The sequence below is a fragment of the Hibiscus syriacus genome, unplaced genomic scaffold (genome assembly GCF_006381635.1).
Source record: "Hibiscus syriacus cultivar Baekdansim isolate YM2019G1 unplaced genomic scaffold, ASM638163v2 tig00012936_pilon, whole genome shotgun sequence".
Taxonomy (NCBI): Eukaryota; Viridiplantae; Streptophyta; class Magnoliopsida; order Malvales; family Malvaceae; genus Hibiscus; species Hibiscus syriacus.
This window is the reverse complement of record NW_024062295.1, coordinates 20,322-38,565: the sequence shown is the minus strand read 5'-3', so window position 1 is coordinate 38,565 and position 18,244 is coordinate 20,322. Positions and strand designations below refer to the sequence as shown.

General features: G+C 31.9%; 1 protein-coding gene across 3 annotated transcripts; it reads left to right on the top strand.

The window, feature by feature from the left end:
• Nucleotides 1-636: 636 nt before the first annotated feature.
• LOC120205744 (N-acylphosphatidylethanolamine synthase-like) lies at nt 637-5,228 on the top strand. Of its 3 annotated transcripts, none has more exons than XM_039205571.1 (5): nt 638-991; nt 1,105-1,232; nt 1,861-1,946; nt 2,804-2,941; nt 5,073-5,228. In XM_039205571.1, the coding sequence occupies exons 1-5, from the start codon at nt 783-785 to the stop codon at nt 5,121-5,123; spliced, it is 612 nt and encodes a 203-aa protein (XP_039061502.1). In that variant the 5' UTR covers nt 638-782; the 3' UTR covers nt 5,124-5,228. The 3 variants fall into 3 exon arrangements, with proteins under 3 accessions (XP_039061501.1, XP_039061502.1, XP_039061500.1); XM_039205569.1 differs by having other exon boundaries at nt 639-991; nt 4,913-5,228; XM_039205570.1 differs by lacking the exon at nt 1,861-1,946 and having other exon boundaries at nt 637-991; nt 2,823-2,941; nt 4,913-5,228.
• Nucleotides 5,229-18,244: the final 13,016 nt, after the last annotated feature.

Sequence of the window (18,244 nt, the reverse complement as noted above, 5' to 3'; positions counted from 1 at the left end):
AAACACAAAACTATTAAAAATACAAATAAAACTTTTTATTACCCGATATATAATTATTCGTTAAATAAATTTTAAAAAATATATATTTTTACATCAAATATAGTTTCACCTATATTATAGGTGTGATAAAATCTAGTATGATTTATTCTAAATTACAAAGTTAAAATATATAAGTTATTGTAATGTTTATTTGGATATACCATAATTTTATTTTTTAAATTTATTTTATAATATCTGAAATATGTTAAATATATCCAAATTGAATATTATAAATAATTTATATTAACAATTTAAAATTACTTAGATTTTTTATTTCATATTGTAATGCTAAGCGATTTTAAATTAATTTAAATTATATATTTTATAAATTTAAAAATATATTTTACTTAGAATATTATGTTTAAATAAATATTTTAATTTTTTATATTAGTAATTTTAATTTTATATTATTACTTTTAATTTTTAATGCTTAACTATTAATATTTTTATTCGATGAAAACGTAAATTTGATTTACACGAAAATGAAAGAACAAATTTACCCATTATTCTTATTCCTCGGTAAACCTAAACTTGATTCATATATCAATTAAGAAATCCATAAGCTTATGGGCCTGCAAGCCCAATCCTACTTTGCAATTGGATTTCCAGATGAAAATCGACCTGACCGTTCTTTTCTTCTACAATTTTTCCACAGAGATTGGCTTCTAGAAGAGGTAAGCGAAAAGGAAACCTAAGACCTGCGACTGCGGCTGCTGTGGCGGTTGCAGTCTGCTCCGAAATTAATGGGAAGGAAAATGGAATGGGCGGGCAGGGAGAAGCACATGGGAGGAATACCAAGGAAGATGGTGTTTTTGGCGGTGGGTGCATTCGCCAAGGCGGTTGCAAATCTTCTCAACACCACCTCCGTTCATAATGTCGATACGCTCCTTCGTCTCGTCCGCTCTCGACCCCCTGGCATTCCACTTCTCACCGTCAGCAATCACATGTCTACGTGGGTGCACCCACCCTTAAATCCTTCTCTCTTCATCATTTACGAATGTGATTTTATTTTATTTTAATGTGGATCAGCAATCATATTGTCATCTGTTTTGCTTTGGTTTGCAGCTTGGATGATCCACTTCTTTGGGGGTTCAAAGGCTTCCCCTCCGTGGATGCCAAATTGGCACGATGGGCACTTGCTGCTGAAGACATTTGTTTTAAGAATTCTTTATTCACTTATTTTTTTAGACTTGGTATGCCTTCTTTCCCACCGGTGTTGCAACTCATCTACTTATCTATCTTTCTTCTTAAGAAAATCTATTGTCATTTATCATAACACTACAAATTAGTTATTATTATTGAATTTACATATAAATCCATCTTAAGTTCAAGAATATTATTTAGATTCGTAAGTTACCATTTAGGCTGGAAAGATAAGTTAGCATAAGCTAAGAAAGACAACAATTCAGGTTCTCTGTCTACCACCACTCTGCAGATTCCCTTTACTTAGTGAATGCTCAGTTCACCTCCAGGACAGTCGAGTTTGACAGGCTTTGGTCGAAAGATATTGGTTTGATTTACTCTTTCATGGGTATGATCTTGTTCAAAATATAACCAATTCTAGCACTTGCACATAAATTTTACTTTTTCGTCTGGCTGTACTTACTGATCCGTGTTTAGCAATCATTCTTTCACATATTATAGTTACTTATCTTAGGTCTTGTTGGAAATTCCTTTTGAGTTGTGAATTTTCATCATTAATACTACTAACTAAAACCTTCTTTTATGCACATGAAGAAATCTTCTGTCAACTTGGTTTGGTTTTTGAAAGACCTGATAGTTATAAAGTAAGGGTTTACTCTGAAATAGTAAATTGTACAGGTAAATGCATACCTATTACAAGGGGTGGTGGAATTTATCAGGAACACATGAATGAAGCTCTTCAATGCTTAAACAATGGAGCCTGGGTATTTCACCTAAATTTGTACTATTGTTATTTTGAAATTTTGGTCAATCTTTTATATCATGAGATTGTTGAATTTTTCTCAGCTCTTTAATAGTTGAGATCAGAAGAAGATATAGAGCCTTTTCACAAGGGAATAAATCAAGAAGTTAACTTTAAAAGGAACTGAACCCATAGACAAAGGATATAGCTTGAAGTGATGAATGATATTACTATGTATGTTTGTTTAGTTGAAAGACAAGGGGGACTTGTTTAGTGTCTCACTGCAGTTTGTTTAGAACATTGGTTTTGGTTTTCTAGATGTGGTAGCACAACGGACTAGCTGTTAAGGAAGCAACTTGCATTTTCTGCTGATCAATTTTGACCCGGTGCCTTATTTTGTTTTTACTCTATCTCTTGCTCAAGGTAGTTTTAACTTTTAAGCATATAAGTAGTTCTTGAAATGGTACTAGTGCCAGTAAGTTGTTACATTTTGGGTATACTGTTAGTATTAGGCAGTAGTACCTGTTGAAAGATATAAAATATTACTTCAGATCTAAACATTTGAAATTGAGAACTTCTTAGTGATTGATTTTTAGATGGCTTACAGATGTGGTTTAAGGTTTGGATTCCATATGCGGTTTGAACTTGGATTGACTTTGCTGTGTTCACCCCTTGAATTAAAGTATGTTACCAGAAAACTCCTAAGAGATCAAGAATTACTTGAGCTTCTGTACCTTCATTGATGAGTACACTATTTTGTTTGAAGAGTGGTTTTAAACCTTATAAATAGTTTTGTGTTGCTGTATTGAGATTCCTTTCTTAAATATGACTACATCATGGCTTTAAGCTTCCTAATTTTTTTCTATTATTAATTGGCAGTTACATACATTTCCTGAAGGTAAAGTATGCCAAGAAGATGCACCCATAAGACGATTAAAATGGGGAACTGCTAGTCTGATTGTTCGTTCCCATGTGACTCCTATAGTTCTTCCTATGGTTCATAGTGGTTTTCAAGAGGTTAGATATCGTTCATAAGTTGACATTTGCCTTCCAGATTCAGTTTCATCTGAATGAATTCTGTTTGCGGAGCTTGTAGAATTAGTTTCCTGGGTTGTAGACGTTTCTTTCTTTCTCATGAACTCTTTTTATGCATGAAAAAGATGTCTTTACCTAACCTATGGAGGGACATTGTTTGGACTTTGATTGTGAATATTCTGCATAAATGAACCAACTGTGATATCTGATCTACATTTGCCAGTTTGACCAAAACTCTCTCCGAAAATTGGTTTCCTAATTTGGGTCTTGTTTTGATGCAGTAATAGCAGGCACTGGGAGATTCATAGTAACAAGATTAGATTAAAGGATTAATTTCCTGGGTCTATGGACATTTCTTTCTTTCTCATAAAATCCTTTTATGCATAAAAAAAGATAGGGCTTTTACCTAATCTATTGATATGTTACTATAGTTGTCGACCAAATGAAATTTACTGCAAAAGCATGACTCGAAAATAAAAGGATTTTATTGAAACTTAGTAGGCGAGAACAATGAGATATTAATTACAAGGGATAAATCTCAAAATTGCAGTGGGTGATACATGAACTTTGATTTTGTGTAATTTTATACTTGAAAATTTGGTTTCATTCTATTTTAACAAACCACTAATGCCTAGAGGGGCATTATAAAGGGTTTGAATCTTTTCTTTGATTCTCAATGGGGTTTGAATCTTTTCTTTGATTCTCAGTGGGGTGGCAAAGGAAGACTTATTGTTGAGTGTGATTGTCTTGTTGTGGTTAATTGGATTAATAATTTGGGGGTTGTCCGAATCAGTTGTGTTTGTTGTTGAATGGAATATTAGAGTTTATTAGGGATAAAGATGTGATGATCAGGCATATTCCTAGAGGGGCAAATTGGGAGGCAGATAAGTTGGCTAAAGAAGGCATTGGATGAGTGGGGTTGTGTGTAGGCCTTATGGTTTAGATATGGGGGGTTTTGTATCGTTTGGTTTCTTGTGGTTGTAAGCTTCTGATGTAATCTAAGTTGTAATTTTCAATGGTTCAATAAAATTTATGAGACACTCTTTTCCTCCTTCCAATGCTCGACGAAACTTTCATATTTCGTTGAGTATGAGGGTTTTTTTTTAATGAGGTCTCCCTATTCTATAAAAAAAACAAACAAACCATTAATGCCACTACTAGCGTAGCACCATTTTATGTTTTACAAATTGTATACACAAATAATTACATTTATCTAATATGAAAATAAAGGGATGTATTTATTTCTTTAAATGTGTACACTTGAACCACAATCAAAGTTTCACGTGTATGATTGCACCAAATTAATGATCATATTAAATTTTATATGGATCAAAGTGCTTGTGTAAATTTGAGGTTTACCCCTTATAAAACAAAACAGTTTTTCTCTCTCTTTCAATTCATGCCAATGCTACATTTTTACGTTTTTTATTTTGGCATAGCCGCATAGAGCCTAGAGTTGTTGGTTGAAAGCACCATATTGATGTTCTTGTGTACTGTTATTGTCCTTGTTTTTGGAAAATCTCATCACTGAAGACGAAACACTCGTTCTGACAGTTGGAATCCTAGAATTGATTAAGTACTATAAAACATTCTCTATGCTACAGGCAGACTGTAAGCCAGTCCATATGCCAATATCAGTGAAGAGTACAGACATGGTTAGTGACCGTGCTAAATTCATTTGATTCATTCAACCCAGTATAATCATTTTATTCAAAAATGGGCGAATGTCGGTAGAAATCAGTTCTATGACGTCTTTACATTTAGATCAATAAGCAACAGATTTGTGGATGGTGTCTTTTACATGCAATAGTTAGACCAATGAGCAGAAGCATGATACTGGTGGTTTTCATGTAGTGGCTCTTTGAAAGTTAGATTGCATTGCATGTTGAAATAAATTCCAAACTAATTCCTGATTGATTGGTTGTTTGGTTTTGGTTGGGGGGTTTCCAACAGGTGATGCCGGAGAAGTATTTTCTCAACAGAAGGCCTCCTTTTCCATTATACAATAAGAAAATAAGAATTATGATTGGAGAGCCTTTAGAATTTGATATTCATAAAATGATGCAGTCAGCGATTTCAAAGTCTCGTGATGATCCAGTACTTTCTTCAACAGAAACAACATCAAGAAGATGGCCTGCTATCTCCCCTCATGGACTGGCTTTAGATGAAGCTGCACAGAGATGCCTCTACTCAACTATTTCAGAGCAAATACAAACTGCCATGGAGAAGTTACGAAGTTTGGGTAAAAGTTTCTTAAAATAGGCTTTTTTTTTTTATAGAAAAAACATTTTTAAATAATAGTGAATTATAAAAACACTATCAGAGCTTAGGTACAACAATAGCTCGGGGAGCCTTCCCCCCTTGTGAATTTTGTTTTTTAAGTTTTTCCGTGGAATTGAAAGAACATTTTTTCTAGGTAGGGGAGATGTTGAGATCATTTTAGGTCCATTGTTGCTCATGCTCTGTTATTTTTTATGAAAATTGTTTATCTGGTGTGTAGCGTAAAGAAGAGACTGGCCTGGCCGGCTACCATTCTTTAATTGCATTGAATGTTTCAGTTTTGATGGATATTGATGGCACACGATTGACAAATGCAAGCAAAACATTATCGTCATAATTGAAAAGTAATTTTTAATTATGTGATTCGAAAAATACTTCTGAAAATAGTAAATACAAATTTTCTTAATATCTGATCATATTTGCTTCATCGGTCCATTTCTTCGTGAGATCGTCAATTTTTCTTGTATTATGTCGGGCATATCTTTGTAGTCTCGTCTAATGGAACAATCCTTTAAATATAATTTCCTGATATCTCAACTTTAATTGCCTCATATTTTTTTATTAATATATAAATTTACAAGATGATCACCCTGTTATCAGTTTTCGTTAAATTGATGACATTAATAAAAATGTTGATATTTATTTGATCCTTAAACTATAAGCTAAAACACCAATTTGGTCCTTTAATAATTTTTAAGATTATATTTTATCATATGTCAATTATTGATAACATTATAAAAATATCACACAGTTTTTAAAAGTTAGAGATAAGTCTCTCAATTAATCGATTATTACAACTAGATCATTGAGTTGTTAAACATTAGGTGGCTTTTTGACGTGGAATATTTTATTCATTAAAAATATTAGAGTTCAAAGACTTACAATCAAGTCACTCGATTAATTAATTGTTATAATTAAGTCATGTGCCACTATGTCGACCTGTCGTTGGTCGTTGTATATGGTGGCAAATGAATCACAAATTTATCATAACATTCACCTTAATTTCCTCATTCAATTCATCACATTAGATTCTATGAAATCTCTCTTAAAACTCATGGAATCACCCCAAAACTTTCAAACTTCTTAAATCTCGATCTATATTGTCAACAATCAAATAGGCCCTGTCTTAGGATATGTTCTTCCTCTTATCAATGATAACATCTCCACCGTTTGCATCATCAACTGAATCCCTTGATTTTAGAGAATCCTAAAACCCAAAATGTGTCTTCTTTTCCGCTTATTTGAGTGATTCGTGTGTGACTTTTGGAAAGTAGGTGACCCATTTGTAATCTTACCAATAATTGGTTGACCTATGGTGTAATTTATCCTATAAAAGTCATTAAAAGTTATTTCCTAGCGACGCCTTCTAACGCCCATTTCATTTTTAATGGTCCGGTGACCTATTTGTAATAATCCATCAATTGAGTGACTTATTTATAACGTTTTCAAATTGAATGACTCATAGTGATATATTTTATCCTTTTATTTATTTTTTTCAACCAAATAAAACTTATTTTTCTTTCATTCTTCACACAAGCTAACAGCCCAACAAAGATTAATATCAAATGTTTGGAAAAACTCGTAAATATATATTCAACAAAGTATCTGAATAAAGGTTTAGTTAAAAAAGAAGTAAATTAACCAACAAGTAAGGACCACAATATCTAAGTTCAAAGTGCAAAGATACATCCAAAATTGAATTGGTTCCCACTCCCACGTCCAAATAAAACATCTCTCTTTTTATTTCCACAAGACCAATTTTCCTGTAATATTTTCTTTCTTTTTCTTTTTTGAATCTGGATAATTATATGGCTTAATACCTAAATAAGTGTCCAAACTTTACCCTTTTTTCTGAATAGTTGCTTATATTGGATCATTTAGGTGCCTAATGTTACAAATTTTAATGCTTTAGGTGCTCAGAACGTCAACGGCGTTAATTTCCTCTGTTAAGTGACACGTGTCACAATCTAATAATTTTAAAAAATTATATAAAATTAAAAATATAAAAGGATATATATTTAAAAAAAAAAGAAAACACAAATTTCAAAATAACCCCAAATCTTTAAAAACCTTTATTTCAAACCCTAAACCCACGCCAACAGCCAACTGCCACCCTTTGCCGTTGACGAAGCTCCACTCGACCTCACCTCCCTCCGATGACCAAAACCCCTATAAAATCGTGACCGATCGACGCTGAATCAACGTTTTATACCCCCACGAACTCTATGATGAAAATCGTGAAACCACGCGATTCCGACAACTAATAGGCGGCAACTACGACGGCATATAATTAGGATGATGGCAAAGACTACGTCAGCGACGGTGGTCATGGGTAGAGAGGGCGGCAACGACGGGTTAATGTTATGATTTTGGGATTTTAGGGATTTAAGGTTTTTTTTTAATTTAAAAGAAATTAGGGTTTTTTATAAATATAATAATATTTTTAATTTAAAAAAAATCAAAATTACCAGATTGTGACATGTGTCACTTAACGGAGAAAACTAACGGTCGTTACGTTTCGGGCACCTAAAGTGGTCACGTTTGTAACATTAGGCACCTGGATGATCCAAAAAATATTATAAGCACTTATTCGGGCAAAAATGGTATAGTTTGGACACTCATTTGAGTATTAAGCCTAATTATATATATATATATATATATATAATAGTTATGATTCACTTGCACAATGAAAAAATCTTTAGTTTTACACATATTTAAGACTGTTAGATGAGTGAAAATAGATGACTGAGATTAACTCTTTTTTCCAATGAATATATTCTCATTTCTTACTGTTAATCTCAATACTTTATTTGCATTCATACAACGGTCCTAAATCTGTGTAAAACTAAAAGAGTTTTACACTGTAACACCCCCAACCCGTATCCAACCCAAATAGGAGTTCGATATGTCACATCAACTTTTCTAATCATTTCTTATATAAAATAGAGGAAAAATTAGATTATATTTAAACATACTGAATAATTTACATATATCAACTCAAAATGTTTACAAAAACTGTTCAGAGCTTATACAATTTAATCCTTTAAATATATGCCAACACTATATAACACAACAGGGAAACCTACTGTTAATTCTTCTGATATGATCTTTGCAGAAGTTACGTTATCTCCGCTGCCTATCTTCTCTTTGGAACTTCTCGGATCCTACGTGTGAAACACTCACACGCTAAGTCATAGACTTAGTGATACATATAAATGAATAATGGAAACTCTCACTATTTAAAAATGAATGTACATTAAATACCATAATATCATACTAAATCATATACACATTCTTACATGCTCATGTACAATCATTTTCATTATTACCAATATTATCATTAGTACTTAAAATTATATACTCTTATACATAACATTCGTACGTAATCATCATATTATACATTAACCAAGTAATACACACAACATCACACACACACACACACACACACACACACACATATATATATATATCACATTCAGTGTATTTATTTTATTTCTTTATTAGCTCATGTATACTTTTGAGAACTAAAGATATGTGAGTACATTGAGGTTGTGCACATATGTTGTCACCACAACTCGTATAAATTCCCACTAGGGGCACACATATTTTGTCCCGAAGGACCACGTAGAAATTTCCCGAATGACCACGTAGAAATATCCTGAATGACCACATATATATCCCGAAGGACCACTCTTTAAGGATCACATATATATTCCAAAGGACCAAATATGTGTCCTGAAGAACCGCATAGATGTTCCAAAGGATTACATATATATCCCGAAAGACCACATAAAACCCTCGACTCTTGGCATGCCAACTATACCCCTAGCTCTCATATCACATAACATGAGCATTATCATTTATGTTTATCACACATTCACACATTCATATCACATAGGCATATAACTCATGGATTTTTATCATATATATCATGTAATGTTCTCGTGGAGTCTCATATCTTATTATCATATATCTCATATCACATATTCTTGTATTCATATAAACAGATACTCATATTTCTTATCTTTTATGATCATATAATCATATAATTTATTATCATATAACTCATAGTCACATACTTTATCACACATACATGCATTCACATAGATTAAATATATAGATGTACTTAACATCTAGACATTTACATATACTCATGTATACCTAATATCAGAATTAGACTCATCGCAAGTCTTAATTCCCTAACATAATTTGTACTTAATATCATGTACTCACCTTGGTCTTACTTGCCAATACAAATCTCTTATCTCTCTCTCGTAAATCTTACTCTGATAGCCTGTTCAAACTTTGCTTTCGATCGATATCTACACGAATATATAATCCAATGAATATCAGAATTCAAATTACTAGAAAAGATTATTGCCAATGCAAACTAAATAAAACATAAATTTCTAATTTCCAACTTAAGTAGTATCGATACTACAAGAACAATACAGATACCTCTATGCTGGTAGTATTGAAATACTTCCACGGTATCGATACCCATTCTCGATTCTGTAATTTTCTTGCAAAAATGCTAATGATACCTCCCTATTGGTATCGATACCCCTGGTACCAATATTATCACTTCAGTATCGATACCTCATGAAGATTTATCCCTTTTCTTCCTTATGGTATCGATATTGTTCATACAATATCGATACCCCACACATAATTATCACATAATTTTCCTTATAGTATTGGTATTAACTCAACCAGCACCGATACTACTAATCCATAATATATTTCTTAAACATGAAATTTACTAATACTTCACTTAAACTCCCTTTACTTAACTCCCTTCATGCTATTAAACTCAACTATACATACTTAAACTATCTTTAACACTATAATACAACATCATCTTCAATATCTCAACATAACTCTTGCAATTAAGAATTTTACTAAACTTTTAACATGTTCTAAATTCATTTCTAACACTTGATACTTCTTATCTCAACTTATGACAAGTCAAATATATCTTCAAAATTTCTTAACTCATTTTTTTCCACAAATTCACTTAAAAACTCCTTTTCCTAAATCACTCATAATTTGTCCATCTTTTTAGTTTTAAACCATTTTAAGCTTTCCTTAATCTTTCTTAACACCTCAAGGATAAAATATATTACTAAAATGCAAGGAACAATCCATTAGAAAAATTCTTACCTTGCTATGGAGCTCTCGGGAAGAAGAAAGAAAAGATGAAAAAAAAATCTAGAGTTGTCTGATATTTTCTTCCCCTCACATCCATGTGGATAAATAACACACCATACATAAATTTTTAATTCATTTACTTGTTAAATGACCATAATTCCCTTTCAACTTCCAATATTTACTAATCAATTCTACTCAATTTATTTCCAAATAAATCCCTGAACTTTCCAAAGTTTTCAAAATTAGACCCGAATTTATAGAATCTTACAATCTAGTCACTACCTAGTTTTTAGGATGTTACATACATTGTGTTGTGTAACAAGATCATATCCCATATATACACGTTATATGTTGACAAATAAGTTGAAAGCTCAAAATGTTATCAATCGTGGTGAGAAATCCAGTTGCGCCAATAATTGTTAGTGTTTGATAAGAAAGTAAATTGAGATTGGGTTTGTCATAAGTTGCTTTAACAAATCTGATTTCGACCAAAAATGTTACCAGAGTTTAGCAAATGAGTTCATCAAAATTCGGACGATAACAAAATAAATTGAAAGCTGAAAATGTTATCAATTGTGGTAAGAAATCCGGTTGCTCCCATGATTGTTAGCTTTCAGTAAGAAAGTAAGTTGAGATCGGGTTTGTTATAAGTTGCTTTAACAAATCCAGTTTGGACCGAAGATGATACCAGACTTTACCAAATGGGTTCATCAAAACAAGGATGGTAACAAAATAAATTGAAAGATGGAAATGTTATCAAACATGGTAAGAAATTCGATTACACTCATGATTATTAGTGTTTAATAAGAAATTAAGTTGAGATCGTGTTTATTATAAGTTGCTTTATCAACTTCAGTTTTGACTGAAAATATTACATAAGTTTAACAAACGAGTTCATCAAAATCAGTTGAAAATTGAAAATGTTATCAATTGTGGTAAGAAATTTGGTTGCGCCCATTAATGTTAGCGGTCGATAAGAAACTAGGTTGAGATTAAGTTGTAATAAATTGCTTTAACAAATCTGGTCTCGACCGAAAATGTAACAAAAGTTTAGAAAATGGATTTAGGAAAATAATAAGACGGTAACAAAATACGGTAACAAAATAAGTTGATGGGTGAAAATCTGATTTTGGGAGATTAAAAAAGAAAATTATGAGATTTTTATGTTTAAACGTTCCATATCGACTATATTTTCACAACTATATTTATGAAGTTGCAACTTAAAATGTTAAATGTGATATGATAATTATCGTTTCACGATAAGTATCGGTACTTGTAACTAAATATTGATACTTACTTATAACCTAAAATGTAATCGAGTCAAACATAAAATGTTATATATTTGGTAACATTTTCGATTGCAACGTTAAATGTTATATAATACTTATTTCACGACAAGTATTAATACTTGTAACTAAGTATCGATACTTAGTTACGTCCTAAAATGTTATCCAGTCCAACATAAAATGTTATATTTTTGGTAACATTTTCGATTGCAACCTAAAATGTTTAATGTAGTTCAGTACTTATTTCACGATAAGTATCAATACTTAGTTACAACCTAAAATGTTATTCAGTTCAACCTAAAATGTTATATATTTGGTAACATTTTTTATTATAACCTAAAACGTTAAATATGGTTTATTGAAAACATTTTGATGTTTTGACATAACAAATTAACTATAAATCAATTTTAAGATTTATAAATCATTTTAAAGTATATTCGATTTAGTTACTCGAATATCAAAATATTACTCCAAGTTTTTCAAAGATCAATTTCAATCCTTACTAAAGTGTAAAATTGTGTTTTAAACTTAAAATATTTTTTTGAAACAATTTTACAATGTATTTCGAACCAAAATTGAGCCAAAAATAAAATTTATAAAGTGATGTATCAATGCACTACATGATGTATCGATGCATACCTATTTCAAATGCATTTTGTGTACCGAAGCACAAGCCATGCATCGATGCACTCTTGAATATTTTGAAACATCGAATGCATTTTGGGTACCGATACACAGACCATGCATCGATGCACTCCTGGCTCTTTGAAACATCGAATGCAATTAGTGTATCGATGCACTAAGTCTTATAACGGTCGAAATATTTAAATTTTACACATAATGTACCGATGCACCTTGACTATGCATCGATGCACCCTATACTCCCACCAGATTTTTAAATGATAATTACACAATAACAACTCTATTGACTTCACCAATGATCCCCAACGTTAAAAAGTGATCCAAGGTGTATTTAAACAAGCTTATGAGCCATTGATCAACAACAATTAAGAAGAAAAGCTAGAAAATCAAAGAGAAAACATCAAACCTCAAGTTTGAGCATTTCAAGCCAAATTTTCATTCAATATTCATTTTACTTTCAAGAACACTTATTGTGCTCAATTGTATTCATTTTTAGTGTTCTTTCTTTGTTCTAGAATTGTGCAAACATATTACCTTATGAGGTTTTTCTGTAAATTTGTAAATTTGTGTATTTCTCTTTGGGAGAGAGTGTTCTCAAAAATTCGGGGTATAACTCTTGAGTGAATTGTAAGGTTACTCTTTGTTTTCAAAAGAAAGAACAAATTAGTGAAATTGTTGGAAAATCCTTAGTGTAGATAGCTAAGGTAGTGGACGTAGACTTTGGTTGAGAAAATCGAACCACTCTAAATCACTGTGTAATTTTTTTTAATTTTCTGCAAAAGTTTCCACCAAAATTTTTATTGCCAATTCACCCCCTCTTGGCTATTTCATCGATCGATTAACTCAACAATTGGTATCAGAGCCTCACTCATTTGTAGGTTTAATAGCCCATTGAGTCGATTCGGGAAGAGTTATATCGATATTCAAGTCATCAATGGCCTCCACTTCAAACTCCGACCTTGGTCTTCATTCAATGTCACTCAACAAGCATCCTTTCTTCAATTGAGTTAATTATGCTTATTAGAAGAATAGAATGAGATACTTCATTCAAGCAAGTGACATGGGAGCATGCAATATCATAGAATACGGATACTTCATTCCTTCCACTTATTCAAGATTGTAGAATGAAGCAGAGACAATAATGTTCCAGCTCAACTCAAAGGTTATCCATATTATTTTTTGTGCTATTGGACCGGATGAATACGGAAGAGTTTCATCTTGTACAACCGCCAATGAGATATGGGATAAACTTCAAGTCACTCATGAAGGCACAAATGAGGTAAAAGAATCTAAAATTAGTCTTCTAACTCATAGCTATAAAAATTTCAGGATGAATCCGAATAAAGATATCAAAGCTATGACGGATATATTTTTCACGATTGTTAATGGTCTCAAATCATATAGAGAGATCATTCCAAACGAAAAGCTTGTAAAGAAGTTAGTTTACTCTCTTCCAAAATCTTGGCAATCAAAGAAGACAACAATCATCGAGGCTAAAAACTTAAAATCCTTAGCCCTCGATGAGCTTATTGGTTCTCTCCTCACGCATGAAATGATGCTTCAAGATGAGGTAGAACTCGAAAAAAGGGACGAGCCAAAGAATGCGACAGAGAAGAAGAAAAATTCTGGAATAGCTCTTAAATCCACAAAAGATGAGAGTGATTCAAATGAAGATGGCGATGATGAGGAAATAACATTATTTTTCAAACGGTTCAGAAAATTGATGAGGCCCAACCGATGAAGAAAATTTAAATGAAATGAAAGCTTCAAAAACAAATCGATTAAAAAAGACCTTATTATTTGATACGAATGCAAAAAGTCAGGTCATGTCAAATACGATTGCCCACAATTGAAGAAGAATGGTCAATCGAAGAAAAAACACAAGGTTCACGTGGCTACATGGAGCGATGATGAAGGTTCCGATTAAGAGGAACGGGATGTAGCAAACTTGTGCTTGATGACCATCGGGGAAAGCTCTCAGGTAACCTCTAGCTCATTTAATTTCGTAGATTATTCTTTTGATGAGCTATTAGATGAATATACTGGGTTGGCTTCGGATTATGAGAAATTATTTTTAAAATACAAAAATGATATTTCAAAATTGAAAAATGAAAATAATCTCATATCCAAGACCAACAATGATCTTGAAAGTAAAATCAAAGATTTGCAAATCAAACTAGACGAGTTTGAAAAGAAAAATATTGATTTGCATAATTTACTTTCAAGAGTAAATGATGATCATAAAAAGAAAATTGATGATCTTAAAGCTTCTTTTGATAAAGTTGGAATAAAACGTTTTGAAAATGAAGAAAGTTCAAAATCCAACTTTGTTAGAAAAAAATTTAAAAACTACAATCATAGAGGTCCCTGAAGAACCTCTAATGGAAAAATCGTTAGAAGTATATGGGTTCCTAAAGATAAGGATATCCTACACAAATGGATACCCAATGGGACTATAATTTTGGAGACTAATGAATATGGACCCAAAAGAAATTGGGTACCAAAAATAAAAAATTAATCTATGTTTGTAGGAAAAGGAGCATTGCTACAAGGCACGAGAAACAAATTCAAACTCATGGTACCTTGATAGTGGATGCTCAAGACATATGACCGGAGACAAGAGCCGGTTCATCAAGCTTAATGACAAAAATGGAGGAGAGATGACTTTTGGTGATAATTCAAAAGGTCACATTGAAGGTATAGGTACTATAGGTAATACCTCTTCCATACAAATTCAAAATGTTTTATATGTGAATGGGTTAAAGCATAATATATTGAGTAATAGTCAATTTTGTGATAAAGGATACAATGTCTTGTTTGAAACAAATGGTTGTAAAGTCATTGACATTGCATCTAATCAAATTATGCTTGTTGGTCATAGAATATGAAACATTTATATGGTGCATTTAGATTATATTAATATGACTAATTTATGCCTAGTTGGTAAGGATGAGCATGATAGTTGGTTATGGCATAGGAGACTAGGACATACTAGCATGAGCGTTCTACAAAGACTAATTCAAGGAAATTTAGTAAGAGGGTTGTCAAAGCTAAAATTTGATAAAGATGAAATCTGTGATGCTTGTCCTAAAGGAAAACATCAAAGAGTTTCGTTTACGTTCATTAATGATGTATCAACTAGCAGAGTATTACAATTGATCCATATAGATCTTTTTGGGCCAATTAAAACTATTATCTTGGGTGGAAAACAATATTGCTTTGTATTGGTAAATGACTATTCTAGATATACTTGGGTTTTATTCTTAAGTACTAAGGATGAAGCATTAGAAAAATTCATAACGTTTTCAAAAGTAATCCAAAATAAAAAAGGTTACTCTATAACTAGCGTTAGGAGTGATCATGGTACTGAATTTGAAAATCTTGGATTTAATGATTTTTGTAATTCTAATGGTATTAACCATAATTTTTCAGCACCAAGAACCTCTCAACAAAATGGAGTTGTTGAGAGGAAAAATCAAACTTTAGAAGAAATGGTTAGAACCATGCTTTGTGAAAATAATTTGCCAAAATATTTTTGGGCTGAAGCCACAAATACCGCTTGTTATGTTATAAATCGAGTAATGATTAGGCCAATTTTGAAGAAAACTTCATATGAACTTTTCAAAAATAAAAAGCCTAACATTAGCTATTTTCATCCTTTTGGATGCAAATGTTTTGTTTTAAACAACGGTAAAAAACCTTGGCAAATTTGATGCTAAAAGTGATGAAGGAATTTTTCTAGGTTATTCCTTAAATTCTAAAGCTTATCGGGCATTTAATAAAAGAACTTTAGTTGTAGAAGAGTCTATACATGTTGTTTTTGATGATAATCCCCTTCTGAGGAAGGATTCTTGTGTGAATGATGATGTAGGTATTGTAAACACAAATGACGTTAGACATGACGTTGGTGAACCATCATTAAAGGAAGAAACAAAAAGAAACTCATGATGTTCTCGAGAATCCAATCATTGAAGAAAGGGAAGTCTCTTACCCAAGAGAATACAACTATGTCAAGGATGGTGAGATAATAGGTGATCCATCAAAATGGGTAATAACTCGATATTATCTTAGAAATATATGTAATTATGTTGCATTTATCTCATGCATAGAGCCTAAGAATATTAAAGAAGCATTAAATGATGAACATTGGATTATGGCTGTGCAAGAAGAGTTAAATCAATTTGAGAGAAGTAAAGTATGGACATTAGTTGATAGGCCTAGTAATAAATCTATTGTAGGTACTAGATGTGTATTTAGGAATAAGCTTGATGAAAGTGGTAATATAGTGAGAAACAAGGCTAGACTTGTTGCTCAAGGCTATACTCAAGAATAGGGCATAGACTATGATGAAACATATGCTCCCATAGCTAGGATGGAAACAATTAGAATGTTATTAGCATTTGCATGTTTCAATGAATTTAAATTATATCAAATGGATGTTAAAAGTACATTTTTAAATGGTTTTATAAAATAAGAAGTGTATGTGGAGCAAACTCATGGTTTGAAGATTCAAAATTTCCAGATCATGCTTTTAAATTGACAAAAACACTTTATGGTTTAAAACAAACTCCTAGAGCTTGGTATGAAAGATTGTCAAACTTTTTAATTGAAAAAGATTTTTCAAAAGGGAAAGTTGACACTACATTATTTTTAAAGCATAAAGGTAAAGATTTATTAGTAGTTCAAATTTATGTTGATGATATAATATTTGGTTCTACTAATGATGTTTTTTGCCAAGAATTTTCTAAGCTAATGCAGAGTGAATTCGAGATGAGCATGATGGAGGAGCTCTCATATTTCTTGGGACTCCAAATCAAGCAAAGAAAAGATGGCATCTTCATCAATCAAGCTAAGTACGTCAAGGATATGCTCAAGAACTTTGGACTGGAAAATGGGAAACCTCATGCCACTCCAATGAGTTCTTCTACAAAGCTTGAAAAAGATGAAAGAGGTAAATGTGTGGATGTTAAATTGTATAGGTTAATGATTGGCTCTTTGCTTTATCTAACCACAAGTAGACCAGACATTATGTTTAGTGTTTGCTTATGTGCTAGATTTTAGTCATGCCCTAAGGAATCCCATTTACTAGTTGTTAAGAAAATCTTTAGATACCTTAAGGACACTCCTAGTTTATGACTTTGGTATCCTAGAGACTCTAGCTTTATCTTGCATGCCTTCTCTGATGCGGATTATGGAGGATACAAAATAGATAGGAAAAGCACCTCCGGTACTTGTCAATTCCTAGGAAATATGTTGATTTAATGGTTTTCAAAGAAACAAAATTGTGTTGCATTATCTACCACTGAAGCGGAATACATTCCAGCGGGTAGTTGTTGTGCACAAGTTTTATGGATGAAACAACAACTTTTAGATTATGGAATTAAAGTAGGTATCATACCTATCAAGTGTGACAATACTAGCGCTATTTGTCTCACTAAAAATCTCATCCAACACTCTAGAACTAAACACATTGAAATTAGACACCATTTCATTAGATATCATGTCGCTAAAGAAGATGTAGTTCTAGAATTTGTTAATACTTTGCATCAATTAGCGGATATTTTTACAAAACCTTTAGATAAAGAAAGATTTTGGACACTTAGGAGAGAATTAGGTTTAACTGACTTATCTTCACTTAGTGTTTAAAATAAGTTTAACACTTTTAATTAAAATTGAAAAATGCTTATAAAAATAATATTTTTTTTATTGCATTATTTGCTATTAGTTAGGGGGAGTTTATGATTCTTAGTGAAAATTAATTATATATTCAAATAATGTTTAAGAATAGATTTGATTGTTTGAATATTGCTAATTTTCGTGATATGAGTTTCCAATACCACTAGAGGTAATTAATTTAACATTTTAAGTGTTTAAAACGGATTTTTAACATTTTTGTGCACTATGCATCGATACACTAGACAGTGCA

What these genes read in the sequence shown, in the direction of transcription:
- LOC120205744 (XM_039205569.1), top strand. Translation starts at nt 783, where the DNA reads ATGGGAAGGAAAATGGAATGGGCGGGCAGGGAGAAGCACATGGGAGGA. An exon ending in GTCAGCAATCACATGTCTAC is followed by an intron (nt 992 to 1,104) that starts GTGGGTGCACCC and finishes TTTGGTTTGCAG; the next exon opens with CTTGGATGATCCACTTCTTT. An exon ending in CACTTATTTTTTTAGACTTG is followed by an intron (nt 1,233 to 1,860) that starts GTATGCCTTCTT and finishes TAAATTGTACAG; the next exon opens with GTAAATGCATACCTATTACA.